Genomic DNA, 20,659 nt, shown 5'->3' on the forward strand with positions numbered 1-20,659 from the left:
TACTAAAGGTAATTAGGCCCTAAACTTGACGAAATATGTGTATGATTTTCCCTAATGGAACATTGGCCGCACAATGCATAACTCTGTAATAATAAGTAGGTTCCCCACATATCCCATTGATCCGGGCCCTCCATGGATAAAAATGCACAACTTTGGTTGCCTTAATAAAATTTGTTCAAAACATCTACCATAACTTAACCCATTGCTTCTATTCGCGAGCTTACACAATGAATCACAGCTCCATTCGCCTGGTCTCTCGATCAGTGATCGGACCAACTTGTTGATCACATCCCCTTCAATAGATAATATCTGGGTGGTCGTCTGTGCGTTATGTTCTGAGCGAGAATTGGCTTCAGGAACAAGACGCCCTTATACCGCACATCACACAGATACACTCCTCTTACTAGCTAACGGGAAACGCGTCACGAAGACAAGATCATATAGCTCATCAGGCCTAAAGGATTTCGAACATCGGAACGAGAAGAAGAGGAAGAAGAAGAATAAGACCAAGATTTCAGTGGGACGTTCCCTAGCCTGCTCCGGGTTCCCTTGTTAAAAGGACACGACGCGACAGAATACCCCCCCCCCCCCCCCCGTCAGAAGATGGTTGTTAAGACATTTGGGACAACAAACTTCTGAAACCAACTGAAGAAATGACTTACCCGCCGTGTCTGCCATTTCTCCTCGTGCTGTACACTATGTTTACAGTCCTGTCGTGTTCAGACGCCGGCTAATGATCGTCTGCAAGCCCCGTTCATTGGTTCAACTCGCGTGTAATGGCATATTCGCCGCCAAAATCCCGGAGCGTCACATAGCAACGCCTTTGGTAACGCGTCTCGGTCTCGAGCCGCCGTAGACGCAACATTGCGCACCAATCATTTCAGCGGACGTTGATGACGGAGTATAAGTCGATCGATTGTTGATCACCCGAAATGTTTATGACGGTTCGAAAACCGCATTCGGCCCCGCGGATATTTGATGCTACATGTAGTTATTCAAATTACATATTGATATTTTCAAATACCGAAAACCTGTTTGAGCAATTAGGTTTCTTGCCACGGCGAGCGCAGAGAACTGCATGGTGGTCACATTATCATGCTTTGCTCCAGTCCTTGATACTTTGACTAGTAATGATCGATTGCCATCCACGAAACCGTAATCAAAGAGTCGTGTTTATCATCGATTTTAGATCAGGTTCACCTAACTGACGACCGACTGACATACAGTAATTCAGATGGTGATTTCAGGAGACGCGGTGTGGTTCGGGAGCAAGGACCGGTTTACCGCAGGAAGGCATTACTACTGTGTGTAGACACTAACAAGGGTCTGACTGCCTCAGGGGACACGACAAAGCGCATCCAGCACGTTTCTTGCGTCTAGCAATTCAGTAGTATTCATCCAGACTTTGCTTCAGTGATATAATCTCCTGTGGGACCACAATTTTGGCGGGAGTGAAGATACTTCTTGCGGCTGGACATTTGTTAGCTCGGCGACCCTGTCCCAATGTGACCTTCTGACAGCAGATCCGGCTAACACCCATCGAAGGCCCTCTATTTGATCCAGGTGGATGAGTAGACGTGATGGTGTGTATCAAGCCGATCCGCATTCAAAATGCCCGCCAAAGATACATTCGCTATCGCCATCTCTAGTGAGAACGAAGAACTATAGAATAGCATCCCCACGTGCTTGCTGAGTGCTTGACATAGCAGCTGCATTGTATTTAGGAAGTGCGCCGATTTTCATCTTGATATGACCGAACTTGTGCTTTTAGTTGGACCGCCTTTGGTGGTAAGATTCCGCCATCCAACTGGCTATCAGATATACGTCACAATATAGGGCCTAGTTATATCTCACATTGATAATGATAGTTTAATGATATTCTATGGAGCGCTGTAGGTGGTTGTATGGGGCGTAAAATGTATAATAATCAGCACCTGTTGTTAAAGGGGAAGTGGTCTACGTATTTTGTTAATAGGCATTGACAGCTTTATTCGCTGTATATGATAATACCTCCAGTGTTACTCTCAGTGAAATAAAAAGAGTTTCAACCTTTTCAGGGAAAATCCTTGTATTGTCTTAGTCATTTCTCCGTGCACTATGTGAGAATCTCTATAAAAGAGGAGCTGGAGAGTAAACCCGAGGTTGGACTGCGATACGTCATCAACAAAGCTGTCACTCAACTTAAACAGGTTTGTATACTAAAAGCCCCTGCCAGCCCCCCCCCCCCCCCCCCCCCCCCCCCCCCCCCCCCCCAACCCCACTCTCTCCCCCACCTGCCCCCCTCACCTGCCCGGCTCCCTCCCCTGCCCCCTGCCCCCGCTCTCCCCCTCCCCCTGCCCCCCCGCTCTCCCCCTGCCCCCCACCTGCCCCGCTCCCTCCCCCTGCCCCCGCTCTCCCCTGCCCCCCCCCCCACCTGCCCCGCTCCCTCCCCCTGCCCTCCCCCTGCCCTGCACCACCCTTCCCCCTCTGTAAATACTGAACTAGGTTCTAAAAATCAAGTGAAAAAATTTTGAAATGAGTTGACAGTTTGGTTAAAAATTAGCTTCAAACTTCTATATTTGTTGAATGTATGATATAAAGTACATAAGAAATATGAATATATTTGAGGTTATCAGTTTGCAGGTAATGACATTTCACATTCAACAACCTTTGCATATCCTGATTTATGCTCAGAAATGGTTGGAATGCTTCAATTATGCCTGGTACTGTGGGCAGAGTGGACTCTCAAAGGCTCTCTTTTTTGCAGGGTAAAAATGTCGTAATAGATGATGAAAATGGATCAAAGTCGAAAAGGATTTCATTTATCAAAGTAGTGAAGGATAAGGTGAGACATGGCAGTATTCGTCTTTTCATGGCAATTGGGCCCTTTGGTTGGGTTAGAGGGGTAAAGTGTCTGGTTCATCTGATTATATGTGTCACAGCAAACTAAAACTGGCTACAAAACCACGCAAGAGTGCTGCGCAATTGACAGGGTCTATAAATTGATAGCTTAGCGTCTTGTCAGACTTCGACTGATGCTATCATTGTTTTTCCAGATCCCAGGCTGTTCGATTCGTTGCATTAATCTGACACCAAAGTGCGGGTATGACCAGTTATTGTGGACAGTTGCCTACCTCCAAGCCACTTGGCTTGAAACGCATGCCTATGAAACGCAATCAGAGCCTTGTCCATATCAGGAGAACATGCTGGAGCGTTGGATGACTGATGTGGGCGATGGAAGTGGTGAGCATCTCAAATGAATTTTACGACTTGTACATATTTGCTCTCAATGACAGAATGATGATAATCAGTAATTGATAAATGATTTCCCTTTTGCAGATGCGCCAGCCTATGGTGAAGGGTTTAACAACATAGTTGACGTCTCACTGGAATTCGTTGTTCATTCATATCATAAGGTACTGCATGGCTTAGTCTTTAGTGGTATTACTCTAGCTCAATTCAAACAAGGGCTACACATTGCGAACAGGTAGGTTCTAGGAAAATCGACTATCTCCATTCAGTTATGTCGTATTTCCAAAGGTCAGTCAATGTGGAAACCTCCGATTTTGGTAGAAAGCCGTTTTGGATCAGTAATAGACAATGATTTCATTTCAGTTTGAGGTGCCATGTCTCTTTATTGAGTACCAAGGTATAGTAGAGAAGGCCTCTGACAGTGTGATGGATGGAGTGGTCCCTGCCATTGTCCTTTGGTGTGAAGCCAACTCATGTGGTTGTGTGGTTCTCATATACGGCCATGTAACAGGTAAGTTGCTCCATTTCAATTACCTATTTGCTATTTCTATTGACTTGTGTTCGAACGTACGTTGATAATGAAACCAACTGATCCATTTTCAGGTATCCACCCAACTGACAAACATGAAAAGATGCGAGTCATCTTGAAAAAGATTGTCTCCAAACTTAACACCATTCCAGTATTTGTTCTATCCGTCGACGCTGCCCAGTCCTCCACCTCATTCTTCGTCCATCCTCAGCCGGGTATTTTGGCACTCGGCAGTCGACTCTTCCACCTGGATCTATCACACAAGGTAGGAAAACGACCAATGATTTAGTTAAATCGCTTTCTGATAATCAAAATTTAGATGATTGCAGCTAAGATAATGCGATTAGATGACATCCTCTTGTTCGTTTTAGGCCACCATGTATTTGTACTCAACACAAGACCATATGAAGTGTGCTGACAATGCGGGAGTTCGATACATCAGGGCATCTCGTGTCTTCAACCATCCAAAACTGGTAAGGAGCTTTTGCCCCATTTTGCAAAGTGGCACGGTAAACAATGGCTAAGCAGATGACTGTTCGTCATGTCAAACTCAGTCTTGTTACCGTCTAGTCACACTTACACATTTAACCTCAATATTTCTTCTTCCAGGTGACTTCTTATACAATGGCGACATCCCCATCAATCCCAGAAGTATTGAAGAACAGGAAAGTGACGTGGCCAAAAACCACGGCTCCTGAGGCCTCAATGCCACTGCTATCTTCCAAAGGTGACACAGTGGACGAGATACATTACAGTTGCTGCCAGCTGAATGGGAGGATATCTATTCATCTGTGTTCCCAGTCAAAAGATTCTTGTGAGAGGTGTGTGAGAAAAAAGATTTGTCTGTCAGAATTCCTTCCAATTTCGGCAAACCCCTCTGCCCATTTGAATAAGCTCTCTGTGGCCATTGTTTCTATCCATGTTGTTCCGTTTTCAGTTTCGACCAGTTTTACCAAAAGCATGCCACTCCAATCACGGAAGATGGCAGCAGACTAGAACAGATAGAAAAAGAAACAAAGGAGTCCGTAATTGAGAACTTTGCCCCTACCCTTGAGGTAGAGTCTCGGCCTTCACCAGCATCGTCTAAATCTCGGCGATCGTCTGCTTCATCAGACACCACCACCACCACTATGGGGCAGGACCTGCCTAAGTGGATGGTCAAGAAGAACATTAGCCTGAACAAGATGTTGGATACTCCAAAAAAAGACCGCAAGTCACCCAGGAAGACGTAAGTGTATCATTTCATTTGTGGTTGTATTGTCTTCTCTGAGCATTTCCCCATTTCTCCATCGTGGTGGTCTGTACATTTCCATGGTTGAGATGTTCATGTTGGAATCTATTAACCATTTCATTAGCCTTGCTTGCGTTTTTCATTCCCATCTTTTGATGTATTGCAGGAGTCAGATCTTCACGACAGTCTACGTTATGAGCCCATCTGAATTGATGGACAATGCTAAGGCCATACTTCAACAGGTACGGTACTGCCTAGAAGCAAACATGATACCTCCCACTTCGGTAAAACAAGCTGCCATCTGAGGGAGTTGTTGTACCCACCATACTGCTGGTCTGTTGTGTAAGGTCCCTTAAGCCAAGTCTCCTTCCTGCGATCCTTATCTTAGCTGTTTTGTCAATCTTCCTTTGAACTTGTTGTAAGCTTCCACTCTCTTATTCTAGGGTGAAGGAGAAGCGTTCATGGGTGATCAAATGTCTGAAAATGCTGAACCCGAGGACTTGAAGGCCCTTCATTATAAACCAGACACTGGGACAAGGCATGTTCTGTCTCCTAAAACAGAAGGACCAAGAAGTCACCTTCTGACTCCTTCTGATAAATCTAAAATTGAACAGGACCTGCAAAAAGAAAGTTTTAAGTTTGTAAAAGAGGAATTTAATGAATCCATGGCAGTGGAACGTTCAGCAGACTCCACTGCTGTCTTCTTGCAAGAGGATGCAGTCACGCCCGCACTAAGAGACATACACGAAACCACGAAATCAAGCTTGGATGATATCTTTAGTGGTAAACCAATGTCAAAGAAGACGAAGCCTGCAAAAACAAGGTATAGGTCATTGTTCTTGATATCGAGATGTTCAGCTGGGTGCTACAGATAAATGAAATAATGGACTTTACGACAGGAATGGACCTGCCCTGACACCCTTTGGTGGATGTAGTGGGTTAGAGTCATTGATTGGAAGTGATGGTCTTTTTGGGCATCTCATTATAAAGAAAATATGGCCCTTTCCTGACATCTTATGGCCTGTGGTGAGCTTCAAGGCCGGTCTAGTAGTGTAAAACATCCCCCTTGAAAAGTTATTTGAAAGTGTTTACCGTCTGGTACATTTTGGTTGCCTTTTTGTTTTTGATTCCTTTCACATTCCTTCCAGGGCTGTGAGAAGACCACCAGACGTCTCCGATGAAGATGAAAAGCCACCTAAATTTTTGGCTTCCAAAGCAGTGGTCGACAGTCCACAAAAGAAGTCATCGGCCCTTGATAATGAATTTTCGTTTCTGGATGATATATTTTAATAAAAGCCCCGCTCTTATAGATACAATCACCTTGTTGTGGTGTAAGTTAATATAACAATTGTATTACTATCGTTGACGTTCCTGAGATCCTGTAGGTTATCCACAAGGACTTTATGACACCTCTTCATCTGCACGATAAACATGTTTCTCGGAACAAGCAGGGCCGCCATTACACTTTCATAACGGCGAAGTGAATATAGATATAGCCCAGCTGGTGTTGAGGTTAAGTGAGTTTAAACTACTCTGCGGTATAAGACCCACGCCCAGATCACACTCGCTAATGTATTTCATCATTAGTGATGACCAACTCGAAGCAATCTTGATGTTGTTACATTTTATCCACACTTGTGAGAGTCCATTTCCAAGGGGTCCCTTTAAAAACGCTTCGGAGTCGAACCTGCTCGACTTTCCGCCATGAGTGATGTAAGACAGGAGCAAGACCTCGAGCACATCTTGGTGTCATGAAAAGGTTGCGTATTGGTGCTCAAGGACAGTCCTCATTAGACCTCTGACGGCTTTCATACACTCGCTGATTTGGAGGAAAACACTGCAGGGCAAGTACATGACAGTTTGCAATGGCAATGGAGCTGAATTCAATGGAGATAGCATCTGGGAGTTTATTCTCTGTGGTGTTGTCTTTAAGTTTATTTACCAATGCTTACATTCTGTACCACATGATCAAGCGCTGGACTGCTTTGAAGAAGAACGTCCTAATCGCTATTATCATTCTACAAGGGGCCATTGCATCCTCCGTCTTGCCTGCTCTCCACCTTTTTGCGCTGTTCAACAAGGAAGCATGCACAAAGACCACAACACTTCGGAGAGACTTTCTGTGGGCCAAAGCTATCCAGGCTGCCGCGGAGTTGTCCATCTACACAGCAGTGTCTGCAAACAGCCTCCGACAAAAGAGGATGATCACTGAACCATTCTCGCCGACACCAAAGTTCGGAGTATACGTCTTCGTCGTTGGACTCGCAACTTTAATCTCCCTGGCGATGAATGGCGTTATTGTTCTAATGGATAACATTGGACTTCCAACTTCCAACCAAACCAGGACCATCGATGGCGTGTTCCCGCGGCAAGGTCGTGTTTGCGACAGTGATCTCCACAGAATTAGCATGGAGAGTTTCATCTGTGCGGTGGCTCGATTGATGTTCTTGTGCATCACGACAATTATCATGATTTTTTCGTATGGTAAGATTTTGTATTTTTTGAGGCAACGTTGCGTCCGTATTGGTGTTGGCAGCCCGAGCATGATGGAGCGTGTGCCCTCCGGATTGCAGATGATCGAGGAGGAAAACACGCAATTTACAGAGATTCAGCGGGAAGCTTCTGTTGGAACATGCAACCTACATAACCTGGACAATACCTCGGAACTCTCAGATGAAGTATTCATGGGCGTGATTCCGGCAAGGTTGGATGCTGCGTCACTTGTTGCAATTCAGGAGAACTCGGATGAAGAGCCTGGGGAGCGTGACATGAGTCCACCACAGACCCAGGTCTTGTTCAGCTCGGAATCTTCGCTGTACGAATCGAGGACCAGCCAAGTCGACGGTTTGAACATGAGCTCGAGTTTCACCTCATTCACATCGCTGCCGCCTTTTCTTTGTGAAGCGAACAAGAGGAAGCGGACGAAATGTCCAGGCTATAGAGATCGGCTGAGCAGAACTGGACGTCAGACATGTACGTCCAGTTGTAGCAGCCTGTCTCCCGTACCTTCCACCATCACGCATTCTTCTGATGGAGGCAATCTCGATTCCTACATCCTGCCACCTCTACGCCACAGCCGGAGGACGTTGGGACATGTCCCCATCGGCTCTTTGCGACCCATGTCGCCCATCCGTGTCAATCCCAATGACAAGCAGCCAAATTTGGTAAGTAGATGTACCATTTGCTGTCATCAAGATAGTGGCGATTTCTGGTTTGTGGTCATTTCTTTACATCTGAGTGTTTTTCCGATGTCTTTGTCTTAAGGTTTGACGACACCATCAGATTGTTAGGTCTTTAAAGATTACGAAATGTGCTGTAGTCTTTCAGTCGGCCTTAGCTGGACCCAATCGAGTTGGATGGGCTCCAGTCGGGTAGAATGCTTGGACCAACTTTAACCTAACTTGAACTAGTTTATTGTGCCTTGAAGAAGTATGCATTCTTCATCAGATCTGTACAAGAAACCTTGGTGCAGGTGGTACAGAAAAGAAAGGCCAGTGAAGGAAGAGGAAGCCGGTATCATTGATTCTAACCAATAGTGATCAAAACAGACCGTCTTGGGAGGATGTAGCCCAGATTCTGGAGTCGGTTCTTTATCTTAAATGTTCACTGGGATAAATGCTGCTGGCATGAAGAGAGAAAATCAAATAAATTGTTGGAGGCCGGAAATGCGACTCAAACTGAACAAAACACCCATTCTTGGCCAAATTAGGATAAAGTGGACAGATTATGGTACCTTTCATCCATTTTCAGAAGTCACCAAGGCGCAGCTGCAAGAAAGATCGGCGCAGAGCGTCGTGGTCTTACCAGCACTCACCGCAACAGAACCGGTCACACCCGAATGGTCAACCAACGCCCAGCCCGAACATATCGCCACTTCTCTCTGGCCTCACGACAGAGCGAACACCAGTGGTGGTGATCTCCTCCACCAGCAGTGACCGCAGAGAAAGTTTGAAGTTTATCAAACCCGAGAGTCCTCTGCTGACAGGCGGCAGTAGGGTTTCTCTTGAGAGGACCCCGGTGCTCCAGTTTAGCGGCGATGAGGCGAAGACACTGAGTAGGAATTCACTGATGAACTGGATTGATGTGTCAAAGAGCAGGCGCTTGTCTGAGTTCAGATTGTTTGAACGAAGTAACGCAACCGGCTGCCTCACCGACAGTAGCGTGTGCGGCTGCCTCACCGACAGTAGCGTGTGCGCCGCTCCATCCTGTGCAACCCAGGGCAAGGACGCGACAGCTAAGATGATCTCCGTGACTAACCCTGCTCGGAATGGCAGTTCGGTGACCCTTATGGAAATAGATTTTGATGTACCGAGTTCACAGTCCCAGGACGTCCAAGCAAACAGTCAAATAAGCAGGGAACTGTTAAGCGGTGACAGCCACAGGAATCTTGTTTCACAGGGAACGAAGCAGCAGCGCAGAGAAGAGATAGCTCGGGTGCCATTTGTCTCTCAGGCACATCAAAGACAAGGCTACCTTATGTTCAAAAGCGTGGCGAAATACGCCTTCCTATATATAATATCTGTGATTCTGACTCAGTATCCTTGTCTTATCAATGTTGTTTATTCATATTCAGTTGAAGAGCATATTTCTGGACCTCTTCACCAACTGATGTGCTCAATCAGTTCACTTTACTATGTGTCGCTGCCAATCTTCTACGGGCTGCTCAACGCCAAGTTTATGGAATCTATCAAGGGAAAGTGACTATTTGCTGCTGTGCCGGTGTAGAAGGAGAAAATGTCTCTTTCGTAAAAGTGTCCGGCCAGATTGTATTCTGACGGATTATGGTATATGGTTCTAAAGAGACCATGACCGTCTATAGCTTCGAGAGTAAAGCGCAAAATAGAATCCTTTGTTCCCGGACGTTCAATCCAAAGACATTTCGAACCTCAACATCTGCACTTCCTGTCTTAAGTTGCTTGCAAAGCAGATGATGTACCAGGTAGAAACATGCTGTTTGGCGCTTATTACCCGGTTGAGGGGCATCTGTAGCGGCCTTTCCTCCGTGTAATAGACATATGTGAAATAGACGCACATCCAGCAACTAAATAGCATATTGTTGTAAAAGATTCAATGCATAAATGCATTACAAAATCCAATGTATCGTTCTATACTGTTTTTTTTTGTGCTACTTTGGAAAATAAAAGGTATCCAGTTGCCGCAGCAGAACATGATGTTTTCGTTCATTTATTGAATCCAGATTCTATATTTCATAAGACCATCGTCATTTAGGATTAAGGTCTATTTCCCGATGATGCGCCTTCTCAACACAACCCTTTGCCTTTGGTCTCACTTTTAATGAATGTTATGGGTAAATTTTGTGGTTTAGTAACCGTCGTGTTTATAACACCAGCTCGCTAAGCTTTGCCTGAGTAAGAGATCATCATCATGTTTTGAGCCTAGTTGGCCTGGGATCCAAGCCTATTCTACCTGCTTATACCTTTTGACCCACTGCTGATGGTATAGTGGGTGATTCCGGCAAATATGCCAAACTTAAAAGCAAAAGACAACTAGAGAGGAAGCCAGGTTGAGCGACATCTCCTCGAAACAATAGTTTGATTTATCCGGTTCCCTATTAGTGCAATGTCTTCAAGGCCCTGCTTAATGTTGTTAAAAGCAACGAGAAAGGGCTCAACTTAATAAAAACTTGAAAGCCTGGGTTGGCGAATTACCGATAAATACATACCGGTAAACACTAATATTTTTCGTAACTTGCTTCGACGAGAACCGCCAATGCGGTTTTCGTAAAAGCTAAGTTGCTTTGTTAAAGGCGGGTCTTGTAGACCGTATTGCTGTTCGAAGAAAGGTGTACACATTTATAGTCTGCGCTACCTTTTCTATCTACAAGTAGTACAGAGCAGAGAAAAGACCAGGTATATTTTCTTAAAGTTAGAGCAGGGAGCTTTTCCATTGGCAAAGTAGTGGATGGCGGCATCGGTCGAGGCATTAGCAAGGAATCGACACAATATGCCAGTCAAACACAGTAAGTAGCTTTACTTTCTTGCTGTCTTATATCATTCTCATTTCTTCCCCTTAATTTGGTCCTTTGGTTTGTTTGGCAGACGGGGATCTTACTTTTCTTCTGCGTTCTGAGATGCATTTGAGATGCACGCTAGACAATCTGGTCGACTGTCTTTGAGAGTTCTGCCATAGAGCTGAAGAGTTTTGTGAGCCGGGCGGTTATCTTGGTCCGTATTCCTTTCTGTTCTTCAAGAGTAGGAGGTCTAAAGCACACAAACACGAGTCTGGTATCCAGCTCCACATTCGGGCAGATTCTCGGAAGGCTTTACGATGAAGTTGGTTCTGCAGACGGCAGTGCCCTGTCGCAATCGGTAGGGAACCAGAGGTCAATTCGTATCCTATGTGCAGGCACTGGCCTTCCCTTGGCAAACACACCAACACATAATGTTAATGCTGATAGATAGAGCTCAAAGTGAGCCATCGATTTAACCAAAGTTACTATTTACAGGAGAGAAACTTCTTTAGTCAGAATTTGGTGTTGGCTTAAAAAGGTTTTCAGGTGCACCTCAAAAGCTTGAAATGTTCCTTGATCGCTTTCTTGCTCAATAGTCACCAATGGTCATTCCTTGGTAAACATTAGTGCTGTAGGCATAAGTTTGGGTTTTGATCTTGAGGGATTTACCATTGCCCATCGACTGTGCGTATCTGGCACTTAACAACGTAGATTCTGGACTTCTTGCAACTGTTTCTGTTGGAAAAAAACCCTTCCGATCTCGATCAGCTGGGAAGAATAAGCATAGGTCACGTGGTCCCGATGCAATGCAGCTTTTCTCTTACCTTTGGTTTGCTTAGCTTAGTTTCTAAGAATAGAAACCGAGGATATTTATAGGTGGTTCTAAAGTCTCGCTACCTGGGATAAATATGCAACCAAGCTAAAAATTAAAAGGAAAAAGGCTAAAGCAATTGGCAACATGCGGATCTTCATCAGATTGTTGTGAACCGTAGCTTTCAACACCAGTTGGTTCACCATGATGGTGTCATGTAACGTCTACGCTATTCAATACTGACACTCTTCCTTCTTCCTGTCTTCCAGTTGAATGATCGCCAGGATACTTACGGGGACCATGTACCAGTGGTCTGAGGACAGCATCCTCTTCGCCTGTCTCGACGGCGACAGACACAAACTATCCAGTCTCCTTCAGGGTGGCGCAGATGTCAACGCAAGGTTCTCCCTCGGAATTCGCAACCTCACACTCCTACATATCGCTGCTGAACGCGGATTGGATGCAGTCGCAAGGTTGTTGCTTGCTAATGGTGCCCAGGTTGACCCAATAGACCACAATGATTGGACGCCGCTGCACCACGCGTGCAAACATGGTAACCGGAACGTCGTCGATGCTCTTCTTGACTTCGGCGCACCCGTTGATTGGGCAACGGCTGGAGGGGTTACACCACTCTGGCTCGCTTGTAAGTGCGGACAGTTGGAGCTTGTTGATGTACTGCTGCAACAGGGAGCAAAAATAAACGCCAGAGAATTTCACAATGGTACGACGGGACTGTACAAAGCTTACCAGAGCAATAGACGCGAAGTAGTCAAGCTTCTTTTGGACCGAGGAGCAGCGACCTTTGATCTCCTGTCGTCACTTCACTTGGCGACATTTTTAGGATTAGAGGAGAAGGTCAAGGCCAAACTGAGCAAGGGCGGCATCGTCGACAGCAGAGATAAAGATGGGAGAACGCCATTACATGTAGCATGTGCATCCGGGAATCTCAGCATAGCAAATATCCTGATCGAAGCGGGGGCAAAGGTCAACGCAAAGGACAGATGTCGATGGACGCCGCTTCATTACGCAGCGGAAAGGAACCATGTAGAAATCGGTGAAACGTTGCTAGCTAATATGGCGGATATCAATACGCGAGACTACAAGGGAGAGTGCGTCATGCACGTGGCTTGCTACATGGGCAACGATAGAACCGCTGAACTGTTGCTCGCGAAAGGTGCCAATGCTAACCAGGGAAACAAGTATGGGGAAAGTCTACTTCACTTTGCCAAGAAGTCGACGACAGTAGACCTACTGATTCGATACGGTGCCGACCCGCTGAATGTGGACAATTATGGGAACACTCCACTCCATCGCGCGTGCGCACGCAGCGACGTCGATACGGAATTGGTGACGTCATTTATCAAGAATGGGGTGGATATAAATGCCACAGAGAACCAGGGTGGCTACACGGCTTTGCATCTCGTTTGCAAACATGGGAATGCGGAAGTGGTGCGACTTCTGCTCCAACATGGCGCCAGCTCAGAAGTGCGAGATCAGATCCTAGGATTTACTGCCCTGCACACAGCATGCGTCCTAGGGAAGATCGATGTAGCCAAGATCTTGATTGTGAATAAAGCGGACTTGGAAGCTTTGGATGACAGTGACATGACGGCCATTCAGGCCACCGTGCAGGAGTACATGGACCGCAGCAGTTGTCTGCAGTCTAAGTACAGGCACCCGGAGTTCAACCCGGGCTGTCTGGTGGCAACCATGAAGTTCTTAATCGACGCCGGTTGTCGCTTGGATACGCTCTACAAAAGCGACATCTTCATCAAGCTGTATCAATCCGACAGATCTGTTGCAGCGTTCCTATTACAGTTGGGATGTGGGGTGATTTCATCTGTCAACCGGAACTTGATTCGTAAGATCCTGAAATCAGGTGACATTGAGTTGGTGGCGGAGCTGCGCAGCTGTGGGTACGAGGTTGACATTGAGGAAGTGATCGGCGTGTGTGAGAGGTTGGAGAATGGCGCCACCATGCTGCGCGAGATCATCGGCGTCTACTCCGAGCCGCCATCTTTACAGGACATCTGCCGCACACAGACAAGAAAGACCATCGCTCAGGTCCATGTCAACTCGACCGGATCTAGTTTCACGTCATCGATGACGTCACAGCTAGAAGTAGCCAATAGCATGCAACCTATTGTCGCACAGGTGCCCCAAAGTCGATGGTCCCGTTTCAAGAAGGCTCTCCGATGCAGTTGTTCCTGTCTCGGAAGACCTCGTCATCGATCGGTGAGGTCGGGCCCTATCCGCACGCGCTGCGGGATTCTCGGGAATCTTATCGATGACCTCCCCGTACCTATTGGTCTCAAACACTACCTTGCGTTCAACACCATAAACTACAGAGTACTGCAAACGTAGAGGGCAGCCTTTCAAGAAACCAAACATGTCAAAGAGACTTTTGATAATCTGTAACATTTTATTATGGAAACGTCCAATTGTAATGAAGACCTCTTTTACAGTCTTGTTCGAAGAACACAATTCAAAATATTTGCCTTAAAGTGACAATATAACCGAATAGATACGTACCGATTTCCAGATAAATAGATAACTACCTGAATGGACATTTCTATGTCCTGCCTTCGACATGCATACCGCCGGGTAATTCTCTTGCAACTTGATTGGGTCGTTGGTTTTAAAATTACGGAACAAAGGGATGTGAAAAGAGCTGTCCATTTATATTGAGTTATCTGTTTACGGTAGTACGCACAGCACAAGGCCAGTGGAAATTGATTGCAAACTGCAGAGTATTTTAACGATGAGCACGACAACAGGTGAATGACTCTCTACCAGTAGAAACACAAAGTAAAATATGGCACGATAATTTCAACAAACAAGACGAAACAAAGTTTCAAACGAAACGATGGTTTTCACTAAAATACTTCTCTTTATAGAACTTCCGCGGCAGATGTACAAATTATAACTCTATTCATTTAGTATTTTTGATTGATCTCATCTGTCTTTAAAATCCATAAGTTGAAATATTTGCAATGAGCATTGTCACAGGAAAGTTGCAATACAAATCTTTTGGCACAACTCCTATAGTGGTCGTGTTATTGCACGAAGTACAGATCTTGCCATAATGTTGGCAACGTTGAGAGATACATCCATGTTTAGCAGATATGTTAGGACATCATCTGATCGAGAGCTTTTAAAACCGTAAAACAACTGTTTGATTTGTGCTAAATGAGTATTTTCAGGAATGTCTAAGAATCTAATCTCATGAGCCAGGACCACAAAAACACATAACATTGGTCCCATCCAAATCATGGTGTTGATGAAACACTAATTACCGGTAATACAAGGACAGACACGTAACGTTACAAATGCGGAGGACATTGTGATACAACGGTTTACATGACACACAGTGCCAGGTTTGACCGAGTTCAAATCCGGTGTCGATGTACTGTCATCCACAACAATCTGCTCTAGAATGACTGACGCTCACAAGGAATTTCGATAAAGAGAGACGATTGAGAGCGATAGGTTTCGGAACTATCTTTAACTCCGACTGCATTCCCTCGTTTCAGTCACTGGTGTTCACCATACTTCAAGCTGCTGCTCAACATGTTACTGTGGTTCAACAAAGGAACACTGGAGTTCCTCGTCCTTTCTGCGTATATAGACCTTCTTTGCTGGTCTAAGATATCAGAGCTTCTTTGCTGGTCTAAGATATCAGAGCTTCTTTGCTGGTCTAAGACATCAGACCTTCTTTGCTGGTCTAAGAAATGAGAGTTGAGTCCGTCATGGCCTTGCTCACAAACGATTGCTGGTTTGGTAAAACAGGTCAATGAGCTGAAAAGATGAAGAAGACTCGAATGATGGAAGCAGATTATTGCAAAACATGCATTTCCTCCTGATTTGGCCACCTTGAACATTGGTGAAACGGAGTTCGATAACCCCTAGCTTTCCCTGTCAATATGGACCTAATGTCCCAAAGATGATAGCTTTCCCTGTCAATATGGACCTAATGTCCCAAAAATGATAGCTTTCCATGTCAATATGGCCCCAATGTCCCAAAGATGATAGCTTTCCCTGTCATTATGGACCTAATGTCCCAAAAATGATAGCTTTCCATGTCAATATGGCCCTAATGTCCCAAAGATGATAGCTTTCCATGTCAATATAGGCCTAAACACTTAAGTCGAGTCCGTGATGCCAATTACCATCCGATGAGATCTTTTCAAGACGGTACGCCCCCAGAAAGTAGTAATGATATAGCTCTTTAGAGCTCTTAGTAGATCAAGACACAAGATTCATCCTATTCACAAACACACGAAAAGCAATAGATCAATGTCTGCTTACGCATCTGCCAGGCACCGATGTTGTTGCCATAAGGAAGGTGTTCCCGTTGGTCGTAAAAAGAGGGTGCCTGTAGGATGATGCCGAATGTGCCGCACAAACAGGTGAGTGAGAATACCCACAGGAACATCCTGTCAAGCACCATGCCCACATACTTCCAGTCCTCTTTGATCTGAAAAAGAGCGATAATTTATCACGAAGTCTCTAATTGAGTCAAAGAACGCCTCCTTCTCCATATATGTTCCCCTTTTTAGCGACTCCTACGAGATGGTAAGCCAGACGTATAGGCTACACTACTGCAGAGCCAAAATCTTAGGGCGACTTGAACTTGTCCAAAAAGCACTGAATACCACAAATCAGGTCACAGGACGTGGGAAGATTAGTATATTAGTAGTATCTTAAACCTTCAAGTGTTTTGGCCGAGTTGCAGTTGCCCCCGGATCTCGGTTTTCTTGCAGTTCCTTTAATTACTTGCAACTATCAAATCGGGCTGGACGACTTACCTTTAAATTTGCATTCTCCTTTCTATACCTATCACCAATGTACCCAACACCATCTATAGAAATCTTGGTATCCTTCAGAATCTTAGAATCATCAGGCAACTCCTTCATAAAACTCAAAAAGTTGTCGTCAGTTGTTTCATTGAAGTAGTCAGTCCGGGGCGGAATGAGGGGGCTCTCTCTACGGTGTCTGTAGTCGTCCACATAACGTTCGTGCACATCCACCCCGTTAAACGTCCGTATAAGGACCCTCTGGCCCTTTTTATCCGCTCGCTGTCGGGGGCGTTTCATCATGAGAAGCCCCGGAAGAATATTTAGGAACACTTGGCGAACCCATGGTGCCATCGTGTGTGTCATAGTGGACCGGTGGTGGTTGTTTAATACCGATACCGTCACTATGATAGACAACGTCACAAATATCATGGTAAACAGTAGAAACTTGCCAATGAGTGGTATGACGAATGATGTCGGCGGAATGATGTCGGAGAGGAGGAGAAAGAACACATTCAAGGACACGAGAATGTAGATGGTCAAGGTCACCTTCTCACCGCTCTCCGACGGGAGGTAGAACACGAACACTGTGAGATATGATATGACGACGCACGGGATGATGAGGTTGACCGTGTAAAACAAAGGCCTGCGGCGTATTGTGATGTTGAAGGTGATATCAGGGTAAGGCTCGTTGCAACACGGGTAGTATCGGTCTGAGCGCCTGGCCGGGACGTCCAGGACATCCCACTCTACACTCTTTATATAATTGTCCAGGTCGGTCCCGTTGCTGAAAGTGATAAGACGTTCGTATTTGTTGAAGTACATCTGGTCCATGTGCTTTAAGTCCACCTGCAAGAAGAACGAAATATTTGAAGGTCACTGCTATCACTGACAGCTGGAGAGATCTCCAGACTACCACTAATGCAGACATATACAGGAGCAGACCGGTGCAACTATCAATCTCTCTACGACCAACTTCTCGTCAACGTGTAGTTTACAGGTGATTTGCTCAAAGACAGCCCTTGCTCTGTAACAAGTTGACCACCAGATGTCTGTGACGGGGACTGATCGGACAGCAGGATCAGAAGTCGCCATAATTCTGCTATGGGAAGTCACAAACAAGTTAACACACCTGGAATCCATCGTATGTCCATGATCCAAACTTCAAGCTACATGACTGCTCATCAAATGGGAAGAACTCCACATCTATATTGCATGAACTTTTGTAGATGGCCGGCGGCTCCCATTCGACGAGGCCCGTGGGCCGAAGAATCGCCTTCGTCTTGATGGTGATCTCATAGCTGCCGTCAGCGCTGCAGGAGAGAAATGGTGAAGGAGTTACAGGCCTTGATCTGAAGGTTTGTGCTGAAAACACTTCAGCACGTCTCATAGGCTTTGATTTGCAAGATGTCTGTTCTGATTACGCTGGATGGGCTGAACCAGCGTATTCAGTACAGACACGATGTTCTGGCGCCAGTAGAGACTAACCTCGGCCAACGGTACTGGGCTTAACTACCTTCAAGAACCTCTCGACACAATATGATGATGAAGAAGAAAGAACTGTTTGATTTTAACAAGAATTTATTACATCATCCTACATCTATTTGTTTGACATACGCTCACTATTCTCATCAATATTTAGAAGCATCAGCCACTTGACTTTGGTGATGTGAAGGGCATCATTCGTCATAAGGTCTTCCTTTGTTGGTGCTGAGTTCATCAAGGTTGGGCCATATAATGCAGGGTGTCGTGCAAAACGAACGATGGAAGAGAAACCCATGCATGGCAAGACTGACCACACAAACAGAATGTCATGGACGATATTTTATCAGTTCTCCTTAAACGCTTTTCAAAGTAAAATATTCTTTACAGGTACTACAACATGAATGAGTGCGTCTCCAAGACGTTTTTGCTTCTTGGTATGGTATGGGCGATGCCAACAGCCCACTATCCTGTAGTCTAGATAGTTTTCAATCCATTTATAACAACGGGCTATTGACCATTCTTCTACCTGAGGGTTGCCAAACTTCTTACTTCCACTCTTGGCTAAATCTACATAACATTTTTACAACAACTAGCCCAATGTTATCGCCCAGCTTGTGAGCGGTCTACTTCAACTAGCAATCAGCAGGGTTCAAACATATTCAGCAGACCATTTGTACAGGGAAGACAAAATCATCGTATAAAAAAAGATTCTTCACTTTGGAAGACCAAACGAAAATATTTGTACAATCTGCAGTCCCTCAGTCACCCACGACTGCCGAAAACTAACTCCACTCCACTTCAGTTCCAGTTTGTTTAGTTTACCTGTGGTAGTTAGTTGTGAAATAAAGGTCAATGGTGCAACTACCGGGGTGCAGCTCTTGGCTAGAGGAAGCATCTTGTCACGAAACTTAGCCTCCACCAAGAGTACATGTACATGTATATGTCAAACAAGTGTATTCATGAAGTCGAATCAGTGATGTTGGTTAAGGGTTTAACAACCCATCCATATCTGGCAGACCATCCACATTATCAATAAGACCGTACTCCAGGAATTTTTGAAGCGAAATGTCGGAGTCGCCGGCCATTGGGCTCCTCACGCACTCTTTGAGTCCACACCACTGCATGTGCACATCGGCGCTGCCCAGCGGCGGCCGCTGGTCGTAGATCATGGGCGCTTGCAGGATGATCCCGAACGTTCCCACAACACAAGAGGTGGAGAACAACCAAAGGAACAATCGATCTAAGACCATCGCCACGAATTTCCAGTCCTCGCGAATCTGTAAAGGAAACGAGAAGTTAGGCTGTGATGATACATGTAAAGAGATGAGTTCCGACGACTTGTATCAGTTTACAATACACCGGGAATCGCTTCCTTGTTCCTCGGGAATTGATCAAGAATGATGAATACTGTTTCAGAGACCCTGGGTGCTGGGGTGCCTTCTTCTAAGAGAGAAGAGGCGGAGTTAGTAAAACTCTAGAATGTGTCGGAAGGCAATTCGATCACCGCTGATTGCGCCCCCTATCGCAAGAAGTGATACTCACGTCATTTTCCTCGTCCTCCTTCTTCATGTGCTCCGACAAGAAATGAACATGCTCCAGCATCTCATCCACCTCCGGACAGTTCAACTCATCGTCCAGTGCACATCCCGCTTCTGACGCAGAGTCGTAGCTCGCGTTGTGAGAAGCGTAACCACAGCGGGAACTCTCCTCGAATTGACGCGTGTGCTCACCTAGCACCTGCTCTGGGAGGTTGCTGTAAATGTCCCGGATGTGTGACCTCGTGTTAACGTTCTCCTTCATATTGCGCTCCAGTTTCCGCTGTTTCTTTTTTTCCTTGAGGTCCTTGGTGTATCGATCCGGTCGCTTCATAAATAGCAACCGCGGCATTATATGGAGAAACACTTGCCGAACCCACGACGACATCTCGTGCGTTGTGGAGGAACGAAAGTGATCGTTGAGAACGATCACTGTCGCCATTATAGAAAGTACCACAACGATCATAGTAAAGAGTAAGTATTTTCCTATTAGCGGCACCACAAATGATGTGGGGGGAGTAATGTCGACTAGGACTAAGAAAAACACATTCAGGGACACCATGATGTAGATACTGAGGCCGACTTTCTCGCGAGAGTCCGAGGGTACATAGAAAACGAAGATCGTCAGGAACGAAATGACCACACAAGGAATGATGAGGTTCACAGTGAAAAACAAGGGCTTCCTCCTCAAGGTGATATTGAAGGTGATGTCGGGGAAAGGCTCGTTGCAACACGGATAATATTTATCCCTGCGGGAAGCTGGAACACTCAACACATCCCACACGAAACTCTCCTCATACTTATCCAAGCTGGTGCCGAACTCAAAGTCAATCTCTCTTTCATGCTGGTTGGCATTCACCTGAAGAATATGCTTCAAATCCAACTTAAATCCATCGTACGACCAAGAGCCAAACTTCATGGAACAGGACTGCTGGTCGAAGGGAAAGAACTCAACGTCTATCTCACACGAACTTTTATAGATAGCAGGGGGCTCCCAGTTGACTATTCCTTTGTAGCTCAGGGCTGCTTTGGTCATTATAGTGACAACATAGTCACCGTCAGCGCTGAAA

General features: G+C 45.6%; 3 protein-coding genes across 4 annotated transcripts in view; 2 read left to right on the plus strand and 1 right to left on the minus strand.

The window, feature by feature from the left end:
• The first annotated feature begins 1,695 nt into the window (after positions 1–1,695).
• Positions 1,696–6,282, plus strand: LOC135489512 (uncharacterized). Its single transcript, XM_064774899.1, has 13 exons — positions 1,696–1,788; positions 2,058–2,189; positions 2,747–2,824; positions 3,036–3,222; positions 3,319–3,395; positions 3,595–3,742; positions 3,835–4,025; positions 4,132–4,233; positions 4,370–4,581; positions 4,698–4,988; positions 5,158–5,233; positions 5,435–5,814; positions 6,140–6,282. The coding sequence occupies exons 1-13, from the start codon at positions 1,750–1,752 to the stop codon at positions 6,279–6,281; spliced, it is 2,055 nt and encodes a 684-aa protein (XP_064630969.1). The 5' UTR covers positions 1,696–1,749; the 3' UTR covers position 6,282.
• Positions 6,283–10,897: 4,615 nt separating this feature from the next.
• LOC135489189 (ankyrin-2-like) lies at positions 10,898–14,826 on the plus strand. Its single transcript, XM_064774416.1, has 2 exons — positions 10,898–10,971; positions 12,043–14,826. The coding sequence occupies exon 2, from the start codon at positions 12,047–12,049 to the stop codon at positions 14,135–14,137; it is 2,091 nt and encodes a 696-aa protein (XP_064630486.1). The 5' UTR covers positions 10,898–10,971; positions 12,043–12,046; the 3' UTR covers positions 14,138–14,826.
• Positions 14,827–15,310: 484 nt separating this feature from the next.
• Positions 15,311–20,659, minus strand: part of LOC135489191 (acetylcholine receptor subunit alpha-like 1) — a 40,807-nt gene continuing 35,458 nt past the window's right edge. Inside the window, exons 4-7 of one of the 2 annotated variants that reach the window (XM_064774418.1) lie at positions 17,702–17,882; positions 16,582–17,418; positions 16,082–16,250; positions 15,311–15,571 (exon numbers count right to left, since the gene is read on the minus strand). In XM_064774418.1, the coding sequence (XP_064630488.1) occupies positions 15,564–15,571; positions 16,082–16,250; positions 16,582–17,418; positions 17,702–17,882 (1,195 nt within the window). In that variant the 3' untranslated portion in view covers positions 15,311–15,563. Of the gene's footprint in view, positions 15,572–16,081; positions 16,251–16,581; positions 17,419–17,701; positions 17,883–17,947; positions 19,332–19,596; positions 20,654–20,659 lie in introns of those variants that run through there. The other variant, XM_064774417.1, reaches the window with a different exon arrangement.

Source organism: Lineus longissimus, chromosome 6 (genome assembly GCF_910592395.1).
Source record: "Lineus longissimus chromosome 6, tnLinLong1.2, whole genome shotgun sequence".
Classification (NCBI taxonomy): domain Eukaryota; kingdom Metazoa; phylum Nemertea; class Pilidiophora; order Heteronemertea; family Lineidae; genus Lineus; species Lineus longissimus.

Excerpts from the sequence above, each read along its gene's own strand:
- LOC135489512 (XM_064774899.1), top strand. The coding sequence starts at position 1,750 with ATGACCGAACTTGTGCTTTTAGTTGGACCGCCTTTGGTG. Across the intron at positions 3,396-3,594 it reads TTGTTCATTCATATCATAAG|TTTGAGGTGCCATGTCTCTT; the intron begins GTACTGCATGGC and ends ATTTCATTTCAG. Across the intron at positions 4,026-4,131 it reads ACCTGGATCTATCACACAAG|GCCACCATGTATTTGTACTC; the intron begins GTAGGAAAACGA and ends TGTTCGTTTTAG.
- LOC135489189 (XM_064774416.1), top strand. The coding sequence starts at position 12,047 with ATGATCGCCAGGATACTTACGGGGACCATGTACCAGTGGTCTGAGGAC.